The sequence below is a fragment of the Trachurus japonicus genome, chromosome 17, assembly GCF_045865225.1.
Source record: "Trachurus japonicus isolate A0001 chromosome 17, Traja_1.0".
Taxonomy (NCBI): Eukaryota; Metazoa; Chordata; class Actinopteri; order Carangiformes; family Carangidae; genus Trachurus; species Trachurus japonicus.
Window position 1 is genome coordinate 24,354,877 of NC_140923.1, and position 26,035 is coordinate 24,380,911.

The 26,035-nt window shown below is 41.7% G+C and overlaps 1 protein-coding gene across 1 annotated transcript in view; it reads right to left on the reverse strand.

Moving 5' to 3' along the window:
• pappa2 (pappalysin 2) overlaps window positions 1-26,035 on the reverse strand; it is a 114,697-nt gene that overhangs the window by 71,825 nt on the left and 16,837 nt on the right. Inside the window, exons 5-11 of the mRNA XM_085804087.1 lie at window positions 23,049-23,197; window positions 16,710-16,849; window positions 16,477-16,630; window positions 13,072-13,264; window positions 11,625-11,758; window positions 6,938-7,120; window positions 4,721-5,024 (exon numbers count right to left, since the gene is read on the reverse strand). Of these exons, the coding sequence (XP_085660213.1) occupies window positions 4,721-5,024; window positions 6,938-7,120; window positions 11,625-11,758; window positions 13,072-13,264; window positions 16,477-16,630; window positions 16,710-16,849; window positions 23,049-23,197 (1,257 nt within the window). The remainder of the gene's footprint in view (window positions 1-4,720; window positions 5,025-6,937; window positions 7,121-11,624; window positions 11,759-13,071; window positions 13,265-16,476; window positions 16,631-16,709; window positions 16,850-23,048; window positions 23,198-26,035) is intronic.

Sequence of the window (26,035 nt, forward strand, 5' to 3'; positions counted from 1 at the left end):
GTTATATGTAACGTGAAGATGCCTGTCCATGGCAAAACTTGTCAGATCCACATCTCCGTCATGCAGAAATTGTTAAACATTTGAACATTTTCCCATAGCATTCCTTCTGCAGTTTCAGGGGTTAAAGCAAAAAAAAATCTTTTGACTGCAATTTTTTTTGGAAGCCCCCCCCCCACTCAGTGTTCCTTCATCCGGTGTGCATTATTGTCGTCATTTGCCTTGTATTTTAAACCTGATGAAGGAACCTTGTTCTAAAAGTGTTGTTTCTTTGATTCTTCAAAAAATGATTCTGCATATGCATAAACCTGAAGATGCACACTGCCTGCAAGCTCTGAAGTGGACAAAGAGGTGAGTCACCAAATCCCTGTAGGGGGGTCCCCCAGAAAAAAATTGTGATTTTAACACATAAATGAAGCATTCTGGTGTACTCTGGTGTTCATTCTGGTGTAGCACTCTGTTTCAGATAGAAAAAAAAAAAACATTGAGTAGGCCTACTGACTATTAACTTAAAGCAGAAGTAAGTGATATATTTGTGTTAATATAAGTCTTAAATAGTTATATCTTCCGACAGCAATCACTTACATAGAGTGTTTGGACCGAAACACGGGTCTGTCAGTCACTCTGCTCTGCTCTGAGCCGAGGAGAAAACATTTATCGTATCCTACAGTTTTTATCCAATGAGGAGAGAGAACGGCATGCAGGGCTGTGTGTGCAGCCAAGGGACGCCGTGAATGTGGTGACGTAGGGACGAGGACTGTTATGGTGCGTTCAAGGAAACTCGTAACTCGTGTTTTTCCGACCTGTGAAGTCGTACTAGTTCGATCTGGTACGAGTTCACGGGTCGGAAGTTACGTGTGGCCGTTATAGTGCACTTTCACAGGTAAAACAGGTCGGAAAAACACGAGTGGGTTGCCTGAAACGCTACAAAGTCGTAAGTTGTGACTTGAAGCTGTAATTTACGGTTTCAAAAGCCTACCTGGAACGCAGCATTAGCCAAAACGACCGGATCGCTTACTTCTGCTTTAATCATTGTAAGGCAACAAGGCAAGAATGGCTGGAGTGTATGAAACCTACTGAACTCAGAACTGGTCTAGTGGGGAGCAAAAACAAATCTCAAGGCATTAAAGCAGAAGTAAGTGGTCCGGTCGTTTTCGCTAATGCTGCGTTCCAGGCAGGCTTTTGAAATCGTAAATTACAGCTTCAAGTCACAACTTACGACTTTGTAGCGTTTCAGGCAACCCACTCGTGTTTTTCCGACCTGTTTTACCGGTGAAAGTCACTATAACGGCCACTCGTAACTTCCGACCGGTGAACTCGTACCAGATCGAACTGGTACCACTTCACGGTCGGAAAAATACGAGTTGCCTTGAACGCACCATAACAGTCCTCGTCCCTACGTCACCACATTCACGGCGTTCCTTGGCTGCACACACAGCCCTGCATGCCGTTCTCTCTCCTCATTGGATAAAAACTGTAGGATACGATAAATGTTTTCTCTTCGGCTCAGAGCAGAGCAGAGGGACTGAGAGACCCGTGTTTCAGTCCAAACACTCTATGTAAGTGATTGCTGTCGGAAGATATAACTATTTAAGACTTATATTAACACAAATATATCACTTACTTCTGCTTTAATCTAGGGGTCTGGACCAGCCATTCAAGGGCCCGTTTCCTCTGTTATTTGTCCGTGCAGCGGTGCACCGCGGACATGCGCGGTAAAAAAAAAAAACAAAAAAAAAACGAAACCGAGTGTGCGCCGCCACGTCCGCTCAGACCGCGGCGGCGGACCAACATATGACCAACAGGTCCACTCGTGCCGACGTCAACAGCTGCAGGAGAGCCAACGCTACTACGTACCGGTATCTGCCTCCAGCGAGTTACGTCACCGGGCTCATACGTGCAGGCAGGCCAGGGTTGCCAGATAGTGCGAAAAATATCCCCCACACTCTTAAGCCTAGGTTATACTTTCGCCTGGCTCCGTTGGCAGTTGGCGCGCGCACCTCGGCAGAGCGCACAGGCGTTTATACTTGCCGCATTCACCGTTGCAATATTCGTAGCAAAGACAGGGGGCGGTAGATAAAAAAATACAATAGGAAGTAGCAGAAGCAACTAAAAACAGAGAAGAAGTAAGCAGGATTTCTCCTATAGCTCTACTATTTACCTTAATTAAAAAGCTCCGGTGTAATTGTGATAGTTAACTACATGATTTGAAAACCAACCGTCCTTGCAACATCAGTGTAGTAGTTATATAACGTTATCGATCGCTCCATGTATTGATTTTTCGCCGGCTTGTTGTAAACAGGGACCGGATTTGCATAGTTCCTCGAGTTCTGGGTCATTTGATGGTGTTTATAACTTAATTACGAGTTGTACAAATGCTAGAGCGTACCAGCTCAGCCAGTCTTCCCTCAAATTCATCCATTTTGAACCGAGCGACACTCGCGCGGCGCGCGCCAAGTTTCAAAATCCTGGAGGTGCGCGACAGCGCGACGCGCCAGCGCGCGACGCCGTCGCGAGGTGCGCGTTTACGTCATTTGTGGCGCGCGAGCCTCGCGCACTCGCGACTGCGTCGAGCATAAACCAGGCTTTACTTTTTTACTTAATTGATTAGCGGGAGAGATTACAGACCGGGAGCCGACCCCCACCCTCCCCTCCTGTGCTCGCGCTGCCCCCCACATCCCCCCACCTTCCCGTTGAGAACCACTAGGTTAATACAACGGTCCTGGATAGTTTTATTGGTTGAGAGCAGCGTTAGTAAACCACAACAAAAGCACGTGTAGCCTTTTTTTTCTCCCCTCATTTTTTCTCGACGGAGAACTTTAACCCCTGCAGTTTTGGCCTGTGTTCAGGACTAGTTCATGGTGTGGCATAGCACAGATAACTGGTTGATAAAACATTGCAGAAGACAACTGGTTGTAATTAGTGATGAGCTTAGGGTAAGGATAATAAAACAGACTTTATGTATTATAACCCACTTTGTGCTATTCATACATTTGATTTCCCATGTGGTCGGCCAGCACAGCCTACAAACTGTGTCTCTAGTCCCTAACAACATCCTGACTACGGCCAGAATGATTTCTATGTTCTCAGAATTTATACATTTTCTTTCATTTGTTGATTCATTTGACATCTAATGATAGTCTCAAGCATCACAGTGGTCAATTAAACAGTCCTGCTTGTTGCTTGCACTCATCTCTCCCTCTCTGAATTCTTCTTAGTCAGCCTGTGCTGACCATGGTGCAAGTTCAGCAGGAGGAAACGGCTGAGGACTTGATCCAAGCAGTTACTGGTGTTTATGGCCTCTGCTGCTCACATTTGGTTCATATTCAAAAATAAGGGAAAAAAATTCTGCTTCTGCTTACTTTGCTTCAACTCTGCTGTGCTGTCGTCTCCCTCTGTCCCCATTACCTTCCTGCACCTACATTATCCTCCACCTTAAGTTTTATTTCTTGTCTTCAAACCTCTCTTTCCCAACACCTCTGTTTTGTGTCTCTCTATGTGTATCTACATCTTTTCCAAATCCCTTTGCCTCCACTCTCACTCCTCTTCTTATTCATCTTCTCTCCCCTCCATTATCCCACCCTCTCTTTTGCTCTCTCCCCTCTCTTCCAAACTCATTGCTCTCAAACACTCTCTTCTCCTCACATCAACCCCTTGCTGCCCTCCTCAGTCCCACATAACTTAATTCCCATCGGTTCTTACATCTTTTTGCACTTAGACACAGCTTGTGTAACATAGGAGACGTGTTCCCTGAAAAATAAACTGTTTTTGAAGCTGTGTCCACCTAACATCTGCCCCACTCTGTAAAACAGGCAACAGCTTCTCAGAAACTGAGAGTGCCACAACATTTGAAATCAGCCCCAAAAGATCTGCAATCATGTGACACGGCCGTCCTAAACTGGCAGGTTCTTATCAGCGTTTGTGCAAAAGTTGTATAACAAAGGATGAGAGTAGAGATTTAGGGTATTTTTGGGGAGGGCTGTTATTTGGTGAGATAAAGACCAAACTGGCTTGTGGCTTTATATTTGGATTCCGGTAATCATTTGGACACCCTACAGTACAAGACAGGAAACAAACTGATTCAACTTAGCCCTGAAACTTCAGCGTGCTTTTGATTGAGTATATGCTTGTTGAAACAGATTTGGATCAGTAGCCGCAGCTCGGCATCCCCATGTTGGAAACATTTGTGTTCTGAGCTTTTCAAACAGAACCAGACCCAAACACTTTTAAGAGATGAGCAGATGAGGACACACACATACACACACTAACGCTCAAAGGTACTATGCTGTGGAATTTATACTCCATGTTGGCCATGAATAACTCCTTTTTTCTTTTTACCCTCAGTCCTATTTCCTTGTGAACTGCTGATGTCTGACAAGGTGGTGTGTGTTTAAGAGTCTTTCTTTGTGAGTGTGTGTCCAGCATTAGCAGCTGGCACCGCATCCATGATATAAATATTCATCCACACCTGAGAGAAAACCAGACTCTGGAACTCGCCTTAAGTGGAGTATTTTTAAGGTGGTTTGAGCGGAAAAAACACCTGTCAATTCCCGTTTCGCATTGTGGTCACCTCCTGCAAAGCAAATCCCTGCTCAATTATGAACAGAGCATGTCTCTGGAACCGCAAATCAGACTGATATAACATTGCTGAGTGAATTAAATTTGCTTGTACTGAAGACATGACTCCAAAATAATCTGAACTGAGTGAGAATTTAGCGTTTACCTGTCAGTGAAAGTCTGCTGAGTCTGAGGTGATGGGGATTTGCCAGGGAAGGGTGGATGCCGCTGAATCCAGTACAGCAGAGGCTGGCAGCTGGAGCACAGGGGGCTGCCAGCACCCGAGGACAACATGGCTGCATCTATCTCCATCTTCTCATCGAAGGTGCAGAGTTTGATGGCAGCGATGGCGGTGTTGTGGGTGTCGAGCCTCAAGGTGAGGGCCATGTCACAGAAGACATGCTGTGGCCCAAGGTTAATGCTTTTGCCTGTATCTGTTATCAGCTCCACATTGGCTATGGCTGGGTTGTCTGGGAAATGATAACAGAGACAGATAATATTAGATGTGATACATGCAACATGTAATTAGATATACATCAGAGATACTGACAGTCTTTTATGTCTGTCAGATATGAACGGCTAACAAACCTTGGACAAGTTTCTTGGCGATTATATAAATACTGTTTGTAGTTTTGTTTGTTTTTTGTCCTTTTCGATTTCGTGTTTTTTGTTCTATTCCCCAAATCTTTTTAGACCACACTTGAGTCTTTTATTATAAGTCAACTGCAACTTGAATGGCAGGACTGTATTTGGTGGCCAGGAAACTGGAAGCAAAGTCAATCCATCCATTCATTATCCATACTGCTTATCCTCACAGAGGGCCCGTCAGTTGACACTGAGCAATGGCAGGGTAAACGCTGGACAGGGGAAGAAAGTTTTCTACATTTGATAAAAGACAATAACCATGACTGACTAAAGCCTGTACAAGCAATGAACACTTACTTGACAGACAATGACAAGTTGCCTGTGAAGTAACAGTGCTTCTACGCTTTCCAAATGGTTCAAATTCTCTTCTCAGAAAACCATAAAACAGTGAATGGTTGGTTTAGTTCTTTCATAAGAAGAAGAAGGAGAAAAATGTAAAAAAAAATTCTACCCCGCAGTTTCAGGTTTGAGTGTGTGGTCTGTATCAGCCTGATATCAAAACACACCAATTGCATTATGACCTGACCTGTATGTCATAGCTTACTAGATACACAATGTTGTTACTTTTAGTCAGGTGTAAAAGCATGGAGAACAGATATACATACTGAGGGGTAGATCTAAACTGCCTTCTCCCGGAATCAGGGGTCTCTAGTTATGTTTAGGGGCTTTCAGTTTGGTTAGACTGATGATCTCTTTATGGACAGCTCACACACCAGCACTGATCATGTGGAAATAATTTGGAAAAGAGAGCTCCATCTGCAAATTACCACTACGTGGGAGGATGTACAGTACAGTGTGTCTGCAACAGCCCCAGGGCTAGAATTAGACGTTACCTCCACTGGGGCCAGGGGATTGATATATCACACATGTATGTAGCACATTCTCTTGTCTAATTTGTCCATCTTTGTTGTTTGCTTACGACTATGTGGTTTTGAACTAACATCCATAATGTCAAAGGGGACATATTATGGAAATATCACTTTTTGAAGGCTCTTTAACATATATTTGGGTGTTTGTCTTGCCTTTCGGCCCCAAAAATGTGAGAATTGACAAAGAAATCTGTAATGTGCAGGCTCCCTAGGTTGAAATCCATGTGGTTTTACGAGCTGTTCCCTCAATTGTCTTCCAATGATTTAACTAGTTTTTGAATTTGCATAATACCACCCCTACCTGGGACTGGTAGAAGGGATGGGGTGGGGCAAGCAGTGGTTCATTTGCATTTAAAGGGACAGGCACTGAAACCAGCCGTTCTGAACAGGGCTGTTTTGAGAGGATGAAAGGAGCTGTGATGTTTGATCTTTGGGGGATTTTGACCAAAGCATGTCACAGACATGTCTTTAAGACACCTGGGAACTATTTGAATTTGTGGAAAGGGGGCAGAATATGTCTCCTTTAATGTTTTGCTTCACAGTGTTTCTTCTACACTACAGCTGTTAATGCTACAACAGGCAGTAGTAATAGCAAAGTTTACAAATGGCTCCTTTAAGCGGTGACACCTTTTCAGTTACAATTTATGTCAGGTGTACAGTATAGCCTATACCACCAGTGCTTTTCTAGATAAATAATAGGTATTAGGACCAATATTCCAGAGGGAATACAGTTGGAATGTATCACAGACAAAAGTTGACCTAAAAAAAACAGCCAGCATTCATCGTGTCACCTTCTTTAAATTGATCAGCACCTCTGTTTTTAGATGTACGCTTTGTCACTGTGATTATTATTCTGGACTGAGACTTACTCGAAGCGACGTAGGTGACCCAGAGGGTGAGAGCGTGTGCGACAATGGGGTGCAGGAATCTCAGAGTGAGGGTGCAGCCCTCTGTGTCGGGGCAGGGAGACGTCACATTAGTGTCATAAAGGCTGAGCTCTGGACTCCACGCCTGGAGACTGGGATCGCAGGGCTGCTCCACGTCCGGTGGGCCTGGGGTCAGGTGACATCACACACAGAGATGCATGCTTGGATAAATACATTGCAATGAGAGCTCTCAATGACCACATTTACTTGCAAAACCTAAAGCAAGACACACACTACTACTAGAATACCTTTTGCTATGTAAATCATGTATATAATGTAATATAATAAGGCTCTGTTTGGTTGAAGCCAAATACTGAGACACAAACAAATGGATATGACCTGCAGTTTTCTTTTTCTTTTTTGCAATTTTGATGACCAATGATAATAATAATAATAAGCTACTGACATCAGATTTGTTTGATTGATGTATAATGTGTAGGAATTACCCCCATCTAGCGGTGCGGTTGCATATCGGAACGTATTCTTGATGTTGCATTCACGTAAAATCGGGCATATGTCAGACAACAGACGCTGCATGTAACAGGATAAACAAGCGTCTATGTAAACAAGTGGTCCGCCAGCACCAGGCAAAACAATACAGGCGCGTGACAATATGTTGTCATGGTGATGTCGTATTGTTTACCTGACCCACGTTTTACCGTCTTTCTCTCGTGGAGTAAAATGACATCTGGTTGGTTTGCCAACGGCCATCTGCCTGACTGCACCTGAATGCAACATCAGTGTCTCCGTCCTTCCTCACACTACACAGTGGTGACAGTTTTAACAGGCGCTACCTGGAAAACTTTCTCCCCGAGCCGACAGCTCCCGTGAGTTTCTGTGGATACCTACGGTCACGCTGCCACTGAACGTAAAAAATGGCGATGCAACATGGCAGCCTCGGTTCGGTGCGTCGCCCACTTATGTATTTGTAACGACTTGTAACAACTCATTCTAAGGTACGAGAAAGCTGAAGATGTGGATGTGATTCGACTTCAGTGAAATACATATTTATGAAAGCAATATTTGAATTGTGCTAATAAAAAGCCAAATAAGTTACATACTGGGGCTTTAAGACATGAGTGACAATGTGTGTTACCGGCACTAACAGGACAGCATTTAAAAAGAGGGGGGATGGATCTCTTTCAAACGTCAGGAAAAGTACTCTCCCAGCAAAGAATCTCCTTTGCCTATTAACACGTACACACACACACACATATAGTGGGGTCTTGGAAAGTCGTCTCAGACCACTTTCCAAGTGTACCACTGGGCTATTGGCTTAGTCTGAAGCGCCGTCTGTCATTTGCACCTTGTGTGTTTGTGAATGTTTTTTCCACATGTGGGAGTTTGTGCAAGGTAAACAGAAGCAGGCTGAGCCAGACTGTGAAAACGAGCAGGTGAAAGATAGAGGTTGTGCAAGTGTGTGAGGATCATTAACGTTTCTGACAAATGTGGACAATGGCTCGAGGCTAACTCAAACATATTATCGCCAGAGTTCATTCCATTAAACCTGATAAATCTGTACTTCTGTCAAAACACCCGTATCACATGTTGCAGGACTCTTATTACTCTGATCTATTCAAAGCCAAGAAAAGATGGGAGTTTATGTGAACTCATAATGTTGTACAAAAATGAGGATAGATTGGATTATTTTGATTTCTGTGATCACTATCACTGGTGTGACACTTATTGGTGTTTGAATATGATTACAGTGATGGGTGGTCTCCTTATGTTGCCAGAGTGCTGCCATTGCCAGTCAGATTTGATCACACCTCAACAGTCCAAATGAAGCAGAATAGCTGGTTTTTTTTGTCTTATTAAATTATAAATTGGAGTGTTTCTTGCCACATTTGGCCTCTTTTATTTAGTAGTGACAGACAAACAAACTGACAAAATTCCCAGTGTTACTTTTAACGACTACCGGCAAACTCATTCTCATTCGTAAAACAGCGAGCAGAATGTTCCACTTGAGAAAGTTACGAGTGGTGGGCCCTCACTTTAAACATGGCCTGCGTTCAAAAACTGTTTAAACACCATTACAACGGGCAAAATTAGTTGTTAATTGTTACGGTCTTAGTGATTAGCACAATGGAATCACATTAAGGGAGTGTTTTTATCAGCTGTGTCCCAGGTGAGAGTCAAATAAAATCAGTACATTGATGAGGTGTTACATATTTCACACACGCTCTGTGATCAGCCGTGTGGGGAGGATCTCCAAACTGTCAGAAAGCGAAGGACTACCCAGCAAGAGTGGCCATTAAATAGGTGCATGAACAAACTAGAACATCACACTGCGTGTTTTAGCCTATATGTTCCTATATTTACATATCTGTTAAAGCATTAGATCTTAGCTGCATTACTGTCCAATCCACAGAGACCTTGAGTGGGTTTTTGGTTACCATTATTTATTTTCTGATTAATTAGTTTTCCTGCACACAACCTGTTTTTTTCATCAGTCTCATCTCAAGGTACAAACAGAGCATCTGAGTTCTGTGTTAAGTGCACATGTCAAAATAGCCCTGTGTGCTGAACGCTTGCTATAACAGTTTTAGACGGTGAAAATATTAATGTTGTATGCTTTTTTTGTATGGTTTTCTTGTTGCACTGCCACCATGTGTGGTTAAGTAACTTGACCATCCAATGGAGATGTTTAAGGATAACTCTTATTAAATCCATGGTAACCACTGAGTATTTTGTTACATTGTGCTCTGCATTTGAATACTTTTATGAAATTACTTTTTATTGTATTACTTCATTTCACAATCATTTTTTTCTTTTAGATTATTATACATTTACAAAATGTATGACAAGGGATTTACATGCAAATGCAACATTAAAATGAACATAGGGTTTAGTGCTCATACAAACATGCAAACAGTTCATACTTTACATATTTTGCTTATTTTGTTAAATACATATGTTTTGTTTATGTTCTTGTTCAATACCATTTACTCAACACTGATTAAGACCTTCTCTGTAGCTACAACTCATTTAATCCACAGTTATGTCAAATCCGATCCCTCAGTCAGTTTAGAAATATGATACCAGACGAAAGTACAATGAAAAGCACAATGCACCTTTCAAATCCTTCTTGTTGAAATGCTCTAATTTTTCAATTATAACCCACATTACTGCTTGATGCACTGGATAAACCAATTTAATCCGTCTCAACAGGAGCACAGTCTTGTGTTTTCCCTCCGTTTGAAAATGGACTTAAACAAGTCAATGCTGGCACAAGCAATATTTTGAGATGTAAACGGACGACTCTGCCAACTATTCTAGCCAAAAGTGTTTTTTCCATTAAACTTAGTATGTTTTGTGTTGCCAGCTATGATATCCACATTTAATTTGTCCAATTTTCCCTCTCTCCGTTCCCTGCTGAAGGCGATATTGCCCATCTCCGCTGGCTGACAAAGTGACCCCGTGCATCACTGTCTTCTGAAGTGGGAAAGAGTGAAAAGGGAGCCAGGGAAGCCAGCAGACTGGCTGTCTCCTCAGCTTTGTGCATACCGCTGTTTAGAGTAAGACTGTAATTGACTCTTTATCATCATTATGATCCCGCAGCGAAAGAGAGGAAGCCGTAATCCCCCCTGTTCCTTCTCGCCGCTTGTTTTCAAAGCATAAATTCCAGCAGAGGATTTCCACATATTTGGGGAGACTTTCCATTGAAGAAAAGGAAAGTGTTGCTGTTTGTACATTCATTTGTGTTCTTTCAGTATTTATCTTTCTGTCTTTTTCTCTTTCTACCTCCATGCCTTCATGTTTGCTTCCTTTTTTCCACTCTTCCAACATGTCATGTCAAAGCCAACCGGGCTTCTCCAGACATTTTGAATGGAATAACAGGACCATACGTGTATGTTTCAAAGTACAGTACTACAGGATCCACTGTTTTTCTGGCATTTTTGTTTATGACTGGGGTTCAGCATTTGAACAGCACCCAAACATTACCCAGAGTAGACACTTTGCCTAATAATCCTTGTTCTTGCTTTGGCTGAACTAGGCAGAGACAGAAAGAGCTCTGTAGCTGAGGGCAATTATCATTTAATGATTTTCTGCTTTTTCCTCTTCCAGGAGCCATTAGCCTTGCACGCACCTGAAATTTACAGGGAAGAGACGTGTGTGTGTGTGTGTGTGTGTGTGAGAGAGAGAGGGAGAGCGTGTGTGTGTGTGTGTGTGCTTGTATGTGGAGGGACTGGATTGGGGGGGGGGGGGTTGATCTGTTCTGTGGAAACAAGATACAGAGGTAGAACTCAAGGACACAAACTCAACCTGAAACCACCACATTCCTGCCTGTCAATAATTATTGACAGGCAGGAATGTATCAGGGTAGAAAACAACAGAGTCAAATGTAGATTGTAGGAGGAAAGATTAGTAAAACAACAATTTGTCTCCTCACCACCACCGATTCTAGTTTATTTACTTGACTAAATTCCAGTAATGAAGGCCTAAATCAAAGTGTGGATAATTTAGCTGTGGCTTTACATGTATCTCCAACAGCCTCTCATATTCACTTCAGTTTATATTGACAATGATTTGTAAAAAGTGCGCAATCAGTGTCAGTATGGATGTTGGAACAAGTAAAAAGACTACTATAATACACACACACACACACACACACACATGCACGACTGACCGACAGCCTCCTCAGGGGTCCAGTAGCCTGATGTGTCACAGATGCGAGGTGAAGAGGCCTCATAGGCGTACTGGTGGAAAGTGCCATCCGTCTCACAGTCTCCACAGCTGATGGAAGGCCCTTGAAGTGAGGAACTGGGACAACAATAAACAGAAAGAGCTGCAGATGATCAAATATTAGACACTTTGTCAGTGGTCAACAAAGTAGAGTTCTTCAAATGTTGATTGTTAATTCCAGAAATGCTTTTGATACTGACTAAACTAGGGTATTGGTTATCGGAAAGTATGGTTCCTGGGTTCCTGGGTCAGTTTGCAGCTATCTGCTCCCATAGCAGTTGCCCCAGGAACCAGCTTTTTATCACTGCACTAAAACAGGAGAATTGATTTTGCAAATATCTGGTAACATTAGCAAAATTTCAGCAAGTTGGTCACACCGTCCCATAACTAAAAAGGCACTGAAAGTATGGAAGACGGTATCTAAGACCATGTTCTTTGGGTGGCAGATAGGACATGTGTTTTTTTTTCTTTTTTAGAATGAAGAAAAGATAGATTCTATAGCGTGCCACAAAACAATGAAAACAATCACATTACACACAGCTACAGCTGTTAAAAATGTGTTTTTTAACTCAGGGGTATTGAACTATTACTTGGTATCAGCCGATACAAAAAGTTCAGGTATTGGAATTGGTAAGGGAAAGGAAAAACGGTATCAGAACATCTGTACAACAAAGTAAATACAGTATGTCCAAATGCCAGAAGTGACTGGAAGAGGAGGTTATTTGAGATTACAGTCATAGCTCTATCTGATGTGTTACATTGAACAACATGGTCTGTATCACTTCAAAGGCTCAAAATCAGGCCGAGAAATGCAGCATTCTTTTGTCCAAATTTGGAGTCACAAGTGATTTCTTGAGAATACCATGGTGCATTGCACATGGGTCAGCTGTTTATTGTTGAGGTAATCTCTGTCTCCTCATAAAGTCTGACATGATTATTTTTATAAAGTTGGACTGCTCAATGCAAAACAAAAAACAAACCAATTACAAAATGACAGGATTGTCCTCTATCTTCACAAAGTAACTCAAGTGAACGTTCTCGTTAGCAGCATAAACATGTTTTTCTGACAGTTCACACTGAAAACTCTGATCTTGCCTTAGCTTATCCCCAGTGGAGCACCTTGCAGTATATTTGGGGAAAACTTTGTCACTGTATTGCTGCTGTGTTGTGGCTGCTGCTGCCAGCTCTATCCCTCTACATAGAGTTTATAGGTTGCTGAAACTTTTACTGGGAACAGCACACGTCATGCATGAAAAAATAGGCGAGTGGCCAAATGTCTGAATCACGCAACGCTGCTGCACGAGACGGGCATGAAGCAGTGTACCTATTCTTACATAGGCATGGGCAGTGGAGCGAAAACCAAGATGATCCGCAGTCACAGTGTATGGTACCTCTGATAAAGTAGTCCTCTCATCGGTGGCAGCCAGTAGATCGAGACAGAATCTGGATTCTGGTCCGTCACAATAGGAGCCAGAGGGATGGGGGAAGGTTGAGGATCCATCAGCCACTTCTGGTAGACCAGATCAAGATAACAGTGCATCCGAGCCACTTGGTTGGGAGTAAAATGGTTTGTGCAGTTGTCATCTGATGTGGTGTAATGAAAGAAGAAATAAAGTTAATCATTTCACATTAGGTTCAAGTGTTCATCTAAATTTAGTGCTACTCGCATGATTAAAAAGAAGAGGGTGAGGCAGCATCCTGCCCTTAATAACTTGTACATCAGGAAGCATTCAGGTCAGACAGTTCAAGTTTCAGTTTGAACTGAAATGATTGAAACAAGCTTGGATAATGCAGTTACATTAAAATGTGAAAATAAATGAGTCCCTGATTGTCCTGCTTGAAAGTATGAAAACTCTGGGCTCTAATTTCGTAGACCAGGCACTGGTGAGGTGCAGGCATTTTGGTCCGGGAGATCCAAGCTCACATTGGGCAAATATATGGTAACGTGAACAGATCTCCACGGGCTGATGAAGCAAAAGTAGTCTGGGAGGAGGTTACTAATCAAAACAAAAAAAAAAAAACACTTTCAGCCATGAGCATCAAGAGCTTTGGTTGAGGTTGGGATTATGGGTAAGGCAATCATCTTTATCCACAAATAAAGACACTCTCTTTTAGTCACCTATATTTAAACCCAGTGGGCTCTATTTTCCTGGCGCAACTCAGGGGGGTGCAGTGAGGCGAACCCTGGCGCAGCCAGCGCAGTGGTATTTTCCTCCAGTGCAACAACGTGCGCAGCGGATTTGGTAAATTGGCAGACTGCTGTGTGCCAAGATGGGTGTGGTCGCGCAGCAGGGGGAGGTGTCGACAGATTCAGCTTGGCGCAGTGACAATTTGTTGCCAAAAGGCTGCGCCGAGAGTGCGCCGAAAGCTCGAACCTGCTTTGTGAAACGGACCCCAGGTTGGCCTGGGGTCCGTTAAACAAAGCAGGTTCAACAAACTCTGAGTCTAATCCTCAACTCTGAGTTGATCTACTCTGAGACAGGAAACTCAGAGTTTTGGGTTTCAGAACAGTTGGTTCATTCAACTCTGAGTAACTTGACCCTGAGTTACGGGGAGATGAAAAGCCCTCATCAATGGAACAAAGATAACATGATTCACCATGGCAACCAGCAAAAAAAAGCCTCGCCCCTCCCACTTCTCACGGTGGAGTGACGTACGAATGCTGACGCGTGTTTTATATGTTCAAGTTTGTCTCCATTATAACGTGATGGGGATGTGTGTGTAGTCATCAATCACCTGGAAATAATCCATAAGTGGATGGACCTGCTACGAAAAAAATAAGAGAGAGAGAGCGAGAGAGAGAAGTGCAATTTTCTTCTGCGTGCGTGTCCGTGTCGTCTCATGTGAGGGTTGTTGAGATAAACTGACGGTGCAGAACAAGGGGGAACGATCAAACAAATCCTCATGGAGAATAAAACATCCAGTTGAGGTCTAATAATCCTCCTGACGGAGTTTACACGTCCTGTCAGCCACTGCTTTCAGTCTGCAGCTTCAGATTTCTGAAACGGAAAACCCAGAGTTTGCCTCATTTCAGGGTTAACAGACTCAGAGTTTTCACTAAACCTGCTTTGTGAAATGGACCCCAGGTCTACTCTCAGCGCAAGGCAAAGCGCAGCCAGCGCAGTGGTAATTTGACTGCCCAGATCGCAGTGCGCACACGTCACCAAGACCTCACAGGCAGGTTTCCACAGTTCCAGCCACATTTAAATGCAATTAATAATCACAATAACCCCTATTTATTGTAACTATCTGAATCAGCACATACACTTATATCTATATTGATTGTCCCGTCACACTGATGACAGATCAAAGGCTGTCGGCATGCATAATGGAAACTCAGCCTGACTGAATTAACACCGATGAAACCAGGGAGGGACTGGGACAAAAAAGCAGCCGTGGATGTCCCAAGAGCAGGACTGTGAGGGTCGCTGCTATGTTGACACTACACACTGTGCCGTTGCGATGATCCGCTATATTTATTTATTTACTTATTGATTTATTAGCGGGCGAGTGGGCGCTTCGTCACGCGACCATAACAAATAAAACTGAAAACAAATAAACTATCATCTCTCACAGCAAACCACAATCAGCCTCGGCATCAGATAGTGAGCAGATATTCACATCTCCCATCTCAGGTAAATTCTAAAGAAAAAAGAAAAAGAGAGAGGATTTAAAGGCGAGGAGAGGAGCTCATTTGATTGGTGAAGATCTGACTTGGCTGTGTTAAACCCACTCCACGCCTTCTCCCCGCCCTCTATGCCACTTACGCCGGTGGGAGGGAAGGAGGCGGGATTGCGCCCTGCTGCGCTTCGCCTTGCATTGAAGGAAAATTGCAAACTGCTCCTGGACACGCCCCGTTGGCGAGGCGAAGGCGAAGCGCAGGGCAGATCCGCCACGCCTGCACCTAGTCTAGGAAAATAGAGCCCAGTGTAACAAAGATGAGTAGTGTGCACAGATCACAACATAAACAAATACCATGCGTAGCTGGGATGAAATCAGAAGCACCTGTGCATCGCATCGCCAAGCTCTGTGGCCTGGCCCCTTGTTGGCGAGCGTCCCTCTTTTTCTTTTAAGAAAAAAAAAAAAAACTGACTATCTGATGCCGAGGCTGTTTGTGGTTCGCTGAGAGAGATGTGAAGTTTGCATCACAGTTTGAGCTGTGTTAATTCAGTCAGGTTGAGTTTCCATTACGCGTGCCAACCGTATTTGATTGGCGCAGCCTTTTTGCGCGAAATTATCACTGCGCCAAGCTGAGTCTGTCGATACCTCCCCTTACTGCGCCGCCACACCCATCTCGACGCACCTCGGTCTACCAACTTGACAAATTGATTGTGCATTAGCGCTACGCAGGGTTCGCCACCCTGCACCTGGTACGAAATTAGAGCTCACAGTTTTAACACTTCATATCTGTAGTAACTGAATCAAACAGTCTTTTATAAACAAACAATATAATTAACTTTATTATATAATGATGACTTTATGCTATACACTATAGGGCTGAGATTTGAGCTCATTTTAAATGAAACAGGTCACCAGTAGACTTCACAAAACTAATTTTAAAAGTAGCCTATCACTGCATATTTTAATCTGTTACATAAGGCAAATTGAACAGCTGTTGTATCTGAAAAGAACAAACATCATATCTTTTTCATGTTCATTATCACGTCTTTTCTACTAATGTGCAACATAGCTACATTCTACACTGCCATGTAACTGGCTCCTTCTGTGGCTCAGTAATTATATTCAACATGTCTAACAATGTTATGCCTAATAATTAGTGGAGTCATCCACTGTACCTGTGTAACTCATGTAGTTGCTATAAGGTGTGTCCTGGTAAGTGGTGACTCCACAGGTATCATTCACGGCTCCAGGATCACGGCAGGCTTTGGACTTAGGGGTCGGGGCAGTGTCAGCACATAGATCTCCTGTCTCCATGGACGGAGTGGTCTCCTGAAGAGACATTTGACAGATGTACTGGCAGACAAATACGGGGAAGTGAATCTTATATCTTAGGTTTTAATAGTCTTACCTGACATGGGTCATCACAGGAGTCCCGCTCGCTCACCCCTTTGAAGACATGATATAGGCCAAAGATGTGTCCCATCTCATGGATCATGGTGTTGTGGTGGCCCATTGTACCAAAGTAGGCTGGGTTCAGCACCATCCCACCTTGCAACAAGAGCATTGTTACGATGCATATTTAGTTTGCTTTGTCAGTGAGTACTTAGTAAATATCTAGTGGCTGCAAAGTGAGACCAAGATTTATAAGCCTTCATAGCATCAGGCCATTACAGTACACTGTTTCCTTCTCTAGTTCCACCACGGTAACAGAATGTAATGATTTGGAAAAGTCTTTCAGCAGGTTAACTGGTTTACTGCCATTTGGCCATACAAAAAACAGTAAATTTACACCAAATTCACCTTCTCCTCTGTTTCTGAAAGATAAATCACCCATGCAGGTTTGTTTTGGTTTTTTTCCGCAAGATTCCAAAGGCATCAACCAAAACTAACCAAAACAGGACTCAATTAAAACAATTAATCTAATTAATTAGAGGCTTTGTAATTAATCAATCGCAATTAATTGCATTTTAATCGCATATAAATATTTGACCTGAGAACAGTGAGAAGCATTTTTTTCACATGGATTTTAGCTGCAGGGACCAGTGCCCGGTGCGATTGCCCGTGGCCCTAACTAGAAAAAACATTTCCAAGAATGGAAATGGTGTGAATGCTGAAAGCAATGCTGAATGAGCTGAAGAAATTGTTGAAACAATGCTGAATGAGCTGAAGAAAGAAAGAAAGAAAGAAAGAAAGAAAGAAGAAAAGGACAGAAGGAAAGAAAGAAAATGGGAAGGGTAGATGGAGAAAGAAAGAAAGAACAAAAGGACAGAAAGAAAGAAGACACAGAGAGAAGGGTAGATAGAGAAAGAAAAAGGTAAGAAAAACAGAATAATAGAACATAAAGAGAATAGAGAATGAATGAAAGAGACAGAGGAGTAGTAAGAAAGAAGGAAAGATATTGGGGTGGATAAATGAAAGAGAGAGATATACAGAGAGCAGTAGAAAGAAAGAAAGAAATGGGGTAGAAACATAGAAAGAGAAAAGGAGTAGAAAGAAAAACAGAAAGAAACAAAGAAGTAAAAAGAAATGGGGTGAAAGAAAGAAAGAAAGAAAGAAAGAAAGAAAGAAAGAAAGAAAGAAAGAAAGAAAGAAAGAAAGAAAGAAAGAAAGAAGAAAAAGAGAGAGGGGGATGATAGATAGAAAGTTGTAGATGGATGGATGGATAGGGAGGGAAAGATAGAAAGAAGATATGTAAAATACAAATGAAGGAGTAAAAGAAAGAAAGAAAAAGAGAGAAAAAAAGAGACAAAGGGTTTATAGATAGATAGATAGATAGATAGATAGATAGATAGATAGATAGATAGATAGATAGATAGATAGATAGATAGATAGATAGATAGATAGATAGATAGATAGATAGATAGATAGATAGATAGAACGATAGATAGATGTTAAAAGCTGCGTCCTATGTCCCAGGCTCCACCTGTAATTGTACTACTATTAATAGAGTTGGAAAGACTAAACGTCTGAACTTAAATTCATGAGAAAAATATAAATTGTTGGAGATGTTTACATCAAAAGTATAAAATAATTGAGAGGTGTGGGGGTCTCTCTGTCTGCGTGTACATGTGCAGAAAGCCACAGAACTCCTCTCTCCCTAATGATCTGATTGATTGGCAGCCTGCCCTCAGAAGTTACCATGGCGACTCAACTAACTGCTTACATTTTACTGTGTGGAACAGTGTTGTGTTTGTGTGTTTGTGTATGTGTGCATGTGTGACTGTGTGTGAGTGTCTGTGTGTGTCTGTCTGTGTGAGTGTGATGCCTGTGTTTGTGCGTGGACATCCTCTGTCAGTCTGGTTTATCATGTGTGTGTGTGGGGCTGTGTTTAAAAACATCTTAACGAGCGGCCAGGCTGCACCTGCACTGTTCTATTTATAGACTTTGATAACGAGCTGGCCACTACAGCTGGACCAACTGCACACAGAGCAGAGCAGAGAGATTTGTGCTCTGAGCAGCTTCCGAAAACAGCCCATAAAAAGAGAACCGTACCTCTTATCAGAATGTGGCCATGACTACTGGGGCAAGGAGACCTTCCTGAGCACATTGATGTGCATTAAATGTTTGTAGTGCAAAAACTTTTCTCAGGGTCGCAAGGTAGAAAAGGGGGGCATTTCTGTTTTTCTAAAAAAATCAGCTCCTACTTTTATATTGAAGTGGATGAGCCACTGGAGCGGGTCTAGCTGCACAATTAGGCTCATAGAGACAATTCTGTAAGTCTGTCTGCTGTTTTGAACACATCAAATGAGACACGACAAGTGTGGCTACAAACCAGTGAGGAAATCATGTGTCTAGAGTTTAATTTGTGGCCGTGCTGGCAATTTTTCCAGAAAAAATCCTGAATGTTTTTTCGATCCCTCTCACTCTAGCGATGATGTCACTCACTCTAAGCCCTGCTCGTTAGACGCAACACACACCCATTATAAAGCTGGATTTTGTCAAAAAACTTAATGATTTTAAAGCGGCCAAATATCAGAAACTGTTGAAGATATCAATAAGCTGAGTCATAGAGGAATACTTAAAAAGTTTGTCTAAAGCTCAGAATTTGAATGAAGTCTCTAGCTGAAAGTATGTGGACACTTTAAAGGCTGAAAGAAGTAAGAAGATTTGAAGAGTTTCAAGACTGTTCCAATGCATTCTCTATGGGGAAAAAAAAATCTGAAATAGTTGAATATTGCAAAAAGTATGAATAGTTGAAAAGAGAAAAGACATAGCACACCTGTCCCGAAAAGGCTGAACATTTTGATATTTGAATTGTTGAAATAGCACAAAGTATGAAGGACTAGTTAAATGAAAATGGCCGAACCGAATAAGAAAAAATCCACACAATAACAGTAGTGCCCTGCAGCTATTTCATAGCTGTTGGGACCAGTGCCCGGTGCGATTGCCCGCAGCCCTAATAACTGTTTAATTTAATAAGGACTTAAGTAAAGCTATCGTACTTTAGGACAGATAATATTTATTTGAAACCTTGTGTCCACTACTTTGTTTAATTTGTTTAATTAATAGTGACCACCACCTCCATGTACAAAAGACATGTACAAAGTTGAGACACTGACCCATGACAAAATCTCTTTGATTAATAATTGCAACTATAAATACTTACCTCTACTAGACAAGAAGGATGCAGCTATAAAAAAAAAAGGGAAAGGTGAAATCCAGCGATCTGATTGGTTGTTAACCGTGGTATGGGTATAATGAGCATATACCACGGCTACTATTCTAAAGCCTTATCACAGCATAGGCTATCACTCCGTGTCAGGCACATACATGGATGTATTATGGGCACGTATGACTGGTATGAATGGAAGTTGTTGTCATGTATCCATGACAATGGACTGTTGCAGTCCGTAGCAAAAGACAGTTGATGTTTTTACAATGTTAAAAAAATGGACTAAAGTAGTTGAATTCACATGTTTAAGGTTAACTTTCACCTCCGGGGAGGGTTAAGAATGGTAGAGGGGATTGAGCAGTGACTTTCACCTGAAAAAAAAGCGGAGGAAAAGACGACATGTAGAGCTAACTTGGAGCTAACGTCTGGAGAGGTGGGACTATTTCTTTCACAGTGAGGCTATTATATTGGATAATATGTATTTCTGGTTGAATAAAACTACATGAAATTGATTGTGTATCCCTCTCTCATATTGTCATTATTGGTAACCGTTTTATAAAAGCAATATATCACTCCAGTCCGTGGTATATGCTCATTATACCACGGAAACACTCATTATGGTATAAGAGAATGAGAGAATGAGAAAGAGCTTACTGGGGAAGAGTAAGAATAGAGAAGAATAAATACTGATCCAACATACTGAGGAAGATAGGCAGTGTGGCTTCAATGTGACAGAGAGGGAGAATCAGGAATCCACATATTCTTCATTTACATAATTTTATATGATATAATAAATAAGATATGTGTTGCGGCTTCCAAACACAAACCTTTAAAGCCGCTGAGAGTATGAGGTTGGGTCCTCAGGTACGTAGATTTGTGACGCGCTATAGTAGATTATTTTAACAGATACGCTGAGATCCAAATATGCTTTGGTGCATTTATTGTGAAACAAAACAGCACAGAGCTATCACAGCGCAGCAAGGATGGATAAATGGAAATATGAGACCAGCGAATTAAACAGGAAAAAAGGGTGATTAATGAATGAATGAGTAGCGGTCAACAAAAATTACGGCTACTCCCAACCCTGACTCTCTCTCTCTCTCTCATCTGTGTCACCGGTGAGTGCCCACCGTTACGCACACACACTTCTGCACGCACACACGCCCACTCCCAGGTGAACCACCCCCTCTGCAACACACACACACACACACTCAAACACACCGTGCTGCTCATCTTCAGCCTGTATGTCTCTTACAATATGACATTTTGTTAACACACTGCAGTGAAATTTGGTTAAAAGTTATTCACTGTACAAAAGAATTAGTCTTGAGATTTAAAAAAAAAAAAAAAAAAAAAGGGAGAGAGATGGGGGAGATAATCTAGTCTTTTTTTATCTGATTTTTGATTTGTTTTTGACACATGTTTCAATCATTCAATTAAAAAAAACATTGTATACATTTTGTGCTATAAAAATTTAAGACTTAGTAAAACTCTGAATAATCACTTAAGTATGTCGAAGAGAGCAATTCTGAAATCAGCTATGGTTTGTGGGCGATGGTGAATGCTTACAAGAATGGCCTTTTAGTGGTAATACAGGTTTTCTGCAGCACGCTGATAATCACAGAATCAGGAACAGACATGACAGTTATTGGTTTTCTAATTAGAAACAGTGCATTCAGTGGTGAAGACATTGAATAATGAAGACATTAAATATCTCAACACTAAACAACAGAGCTTCAAGAGAAGACCTGTCATCCACTAACTTGTTTTTAAACAGGCACAGATGCTGAGTAACGGAAATAAATGTCATGTGGGAGACATTCACTAGAGAACTGAATTCAGCAGGGTAACATCTCCTCGGACGATATAACTGGAAGCCCCAAGGTAAAACTTTGTGTTTACATAAATGAATAGCCCATAAATCTACAGAACAATGACAAATTAAATTACATAATGATTACTTACTTTTCACTCTGAAGAAACAACTACTAAAGATGTTATCATCTTGAAATGGAAAAATTGCCTTGGCCTATAGTACCTCCCTCTGCTGGACACAATGAATCCAATGAAACCTTTGCCTGAGACGTCCAGTTCCTCCAGTGGTGGTGTGTAAATACATTAATGTTACACAAACATGGTTTGGCAAAGAGCTACTCTAATTCTTTTCCATCAAGACTGTCAGAAAAAGCTTACATTTCAATTAGACACCTGCATAGAAATGAATTTTAAAAACAGAAATGGGGGTCAAAACAACAGTTCAACTGTTTTGCCGTGATTAAAGCTGTGTAAGCATTTTGATATATTATTCTATGATTTTTTTTTTAAAACCTACAAGACGGCTAAAATTAATCTGTGCTAGCTAATTTGGCATTTGTATTGTGGACATAAACCTTCACCTAGGTTTTGCTGTTTGTGATTAAATTTTCATTTAATCAATTAGTTACATAAGTATTACATTCCTGTCCGAGATATAAACAGAAAATCCACCAGAAAATTGACTTGACAACATCAATGGATTACTGCTATTAGGACAAATCAACTAAGTGTCTGTGTGCACAAACCAAGACAAAACTTTCATTGTAGAATGTGCTATGTTATAATGCAATAGGTCTACAATCTAATGTAGTATGAAGATGTGTTCACTGATCATGCACAACTTATCACTCACTTTGATACACAGACGTGAATTCTTCCAGCAGCATTTTCTTAAAAAGACACCTTCCTCTTTAGCTATTTCTACCCCATATGTCTCCTACATTTGAGTCCACTTACTGCTTTGTACTGGCACAAGAAAGAAGTGCATAGCCCACATAAATAAACAACAGCTGTCAAGTAGGCATGGGTGGTGCAGAGCCCACACCACCATTTGTTTGTTTGGCTGTTGTTGGGTTGATAAATTTCCTCCATTGAAAAGGAGAAATAATGATTGGAAGAGGAAAGGCACAATGTGCTGGGAAAGTCTCTGCCAGCCTCAATTGCTCTGCCCATCTCATTTGGATGCCACCAAGGCAGACAAGAGAGGATGACGGGCAAAGACAGAGAAGAAGGGATGGATGGAAAGAAAAGAAATGGTAGAACTGGAGAGAAGAAGAAAGGGGTGGGTAGATAGGCAGGCAGGCGAGTAGGCAGGCTGACCTTGGTGGGTAAGAGCCTCTTTTGCCCACGGCCAGGTGGCTGCTCCTGCCAGCTCTTCACGCACTGAGTTACTGGCGAAGAAGACATTGAGTGTGTCAGTGCCGCTCAGTTGTAGCTCTTCCTTTAGTTCTTTAACACTCATATAGGCCCTGCAGGATTAGAAAAACACAAATGTCAAATTCATCCTTTTTAGTTTAGGCTCCACTTTACATATGATTAAGTGGCAGCAACTCTAAACTGGCTTCCTTAACAAATGAAGATAGTGGGCTAGGTGAAATATTACTTTGAAGGCTTTTTACCATATATTTTGCTGTTTGGCTTGCCTTCTGGCCCCCAAAATATGAGAACTGACAAAACATCTGTAATTTTCAGGCTCCCAAGGTTGAAATCCATGTGGTTTTAATGATGTCATTAGTTTTTGAATTTGCATAATACCACCCCTACCTGTGAGTACAGGTACAGCGCCCCAAACGAGAATCAAACCCACTAACTTTAAAAACACAGCGGCAGCAGTGACCACTGATCTGTACTGAGACTGTTGTTGTTCTTTCACCTGAGTAAGAGCACTGTGTGGAAAACCACGCTGTGGTCCGTAATCGAGGTGCAGACGAGTGACTTTGGAGTTGACGAGAGGACCAAAAAAAGAGAGCGAGACGATGTGGCCGTAGGAGGAACTATGAAGAACTCAGCTGTAATGGAAAAGCACCTGAACCGAGTCGAGTAGAGCCAAGCCAAGCTGAGTAGAGCTGTAACTTTGTAGTGGAAAAGGGCCATAAGACACCTAGGAACTATTTTAATTTGTGGAAAGGGGCATCATATGTCTACTTTATAATATGACATTTAAAGAAAATAAAGTAGGCCGTTAACTTGAAGACCTGTAAGTTTTGTAGTTTTTAAAATCCATATTTGTAACATAGGTCGCCTAATATTTATATTTGTCTTATTCGTGACACAGAAGTGTGAAATAACGAACATCCCAAAGTGTTGCAAAAAAGATTTTTGAAACATTTTTGAAAAACAAACAACAACCGTAGAGAAGGAGGGCAGCTTATCTGTGTGCATGGTCCAAGTATTTAGCCTAGCTTACCGACAGCTCAGAAAACAGCAAGCTTTCTGTTATTTAATCCAAAATACAGGTGAAATAGAAAAATACAGTTTTAAACCTCTCAAAAACGGACTTACTCACGGCTGTTTTTTTCTTTTTGTTTTCCTCTGGAGTTAGCTCGGTGTAAGTTAGCAACATCTCAGGGACACAGCCCTGCTGTCATTCATTGCTACTTGGGTCACACGCAGCCATGGTCCGACCACACAGGTGTTTTCACTTGTGTCACTGATTAACGACGAGCCTACACTGTCCTGCTGCAGACTGCGATTAGCATCTCCTGTTAGGTTGTTAGACCTTTTCCACTGTATGATTCAAGTTGTTTTTGTTGCTCCTTGACTGGTTTAACTTAAACCACATGTTTAGGCACAATACAAACTGCAAAAACATTTACATCTAGGATTTTTAGCTTAACTGCTACATTTTTACCTTAAACAGCTGCAGTGTAATTATGATGGTTTAATAAATGCCATGTAACTTACAAGGAGAATGGAGGCTCTCTACCTTCCACGTAGCGTCTCTTGGCCAAAAACCAACCTTGTAAGATCAGAGCCTCCGACCCGTTTGTCTCTGCGGCACCATAACACAAACGTGCCCCACCCATAATCTCTTGTTTATGACAGATAGATAAGACTACACAAATAGGCTACATGTCGTAACATTGTATATGATATATGACTGTAGTAGCCTATCCACCACTCTTTTGATTGCTTTCTCGTCAGCTTCCTTGAAAACTAATGCACATGGCCAGGAGGAAGGTTAGCAAAACAGAGGAAAAGCAACCAGACTTGCTGAGTTAGCATTGGCTAACTAGCAGGAGAAGGAAGAATGCTTCAGCTGCTTTGACACCTCGGAAACTCTATTGTAGACAGCAGAGATGAAATTGCCTTTTCTAATTCAAGGCAATGGCAAAGTCAATTAAGTGTATTTTCCCAAATGTTAGTGCGGAGACATTATTTCTGCTCATGGTGATATTGTGAGTGGAAGGTTACAGTCGGAGATACACTGCGTGGGCCATCTTTAACTGTTCAACAGTTTACTATCTCACTCTTTCTCTCTCTGACTGTGATAAATTACCATGGATGTACTTTGATGTGTGAGGCCAAATTTGTTTTGCCTCGGTTATGGTGATGTCACATGTTATTGCTCTCCTTTGCTTTCATAGCTGGAAAGCTTTTGTACCTAGCGCCACTCCGGCCCACCGGTCCTGAAACGTTGCACTGGGGTCTCACCCACTGGCCTAATGCTCACTTGCCAGACAGTGCAGGCTTTCAGCTAAACCTCCTATGTTTTCTGGAACATCACAGCTGCTTGATGAAAACATGTCTGTCAGTGTATGTAGCTCTTTGTATCTTCCCTATGGTGATAAATATCAACACTGCCAGGTTTTACAGTGGTGCATCGGTATACTCTAATGTGAAATCTGTTAATATTTACAGAAAATACATATGAAATCTTTCAATAATGCATCATTTTGTTTGTGAAATCCTACTTTCTTTCATCTTGCTCAGGCAACATTTTGGACTGAAGTGTTTTTCAGTGATTATATCGTAATGGATTATTGTTTCATGTTGTATTTCTCAACCAGGGAATTAGGGTTTTATGTGACTGATCAATTTCAGCTGTGGGGCTAACTTTGTTAAAATCACAAAGCCATACTTTAATCTTTACCTCGGATAGCTCAAGTGCATTTGGATAGGCTAATGTCTGTTTCTTACAAAAAGATGTAGGGTTAATGCTTTTGATCAAGCTCAGATGTAGGTATACGTTTATTAATATTACTTAACCACAATTCAGTCTTAAGGACAAAGAGTGCTTGTTTTTTCCATCAGAAATGTAAGTCATGTAATTGCTCATTAAAAAGCTCTTCAAGTTTGGCTCAGTG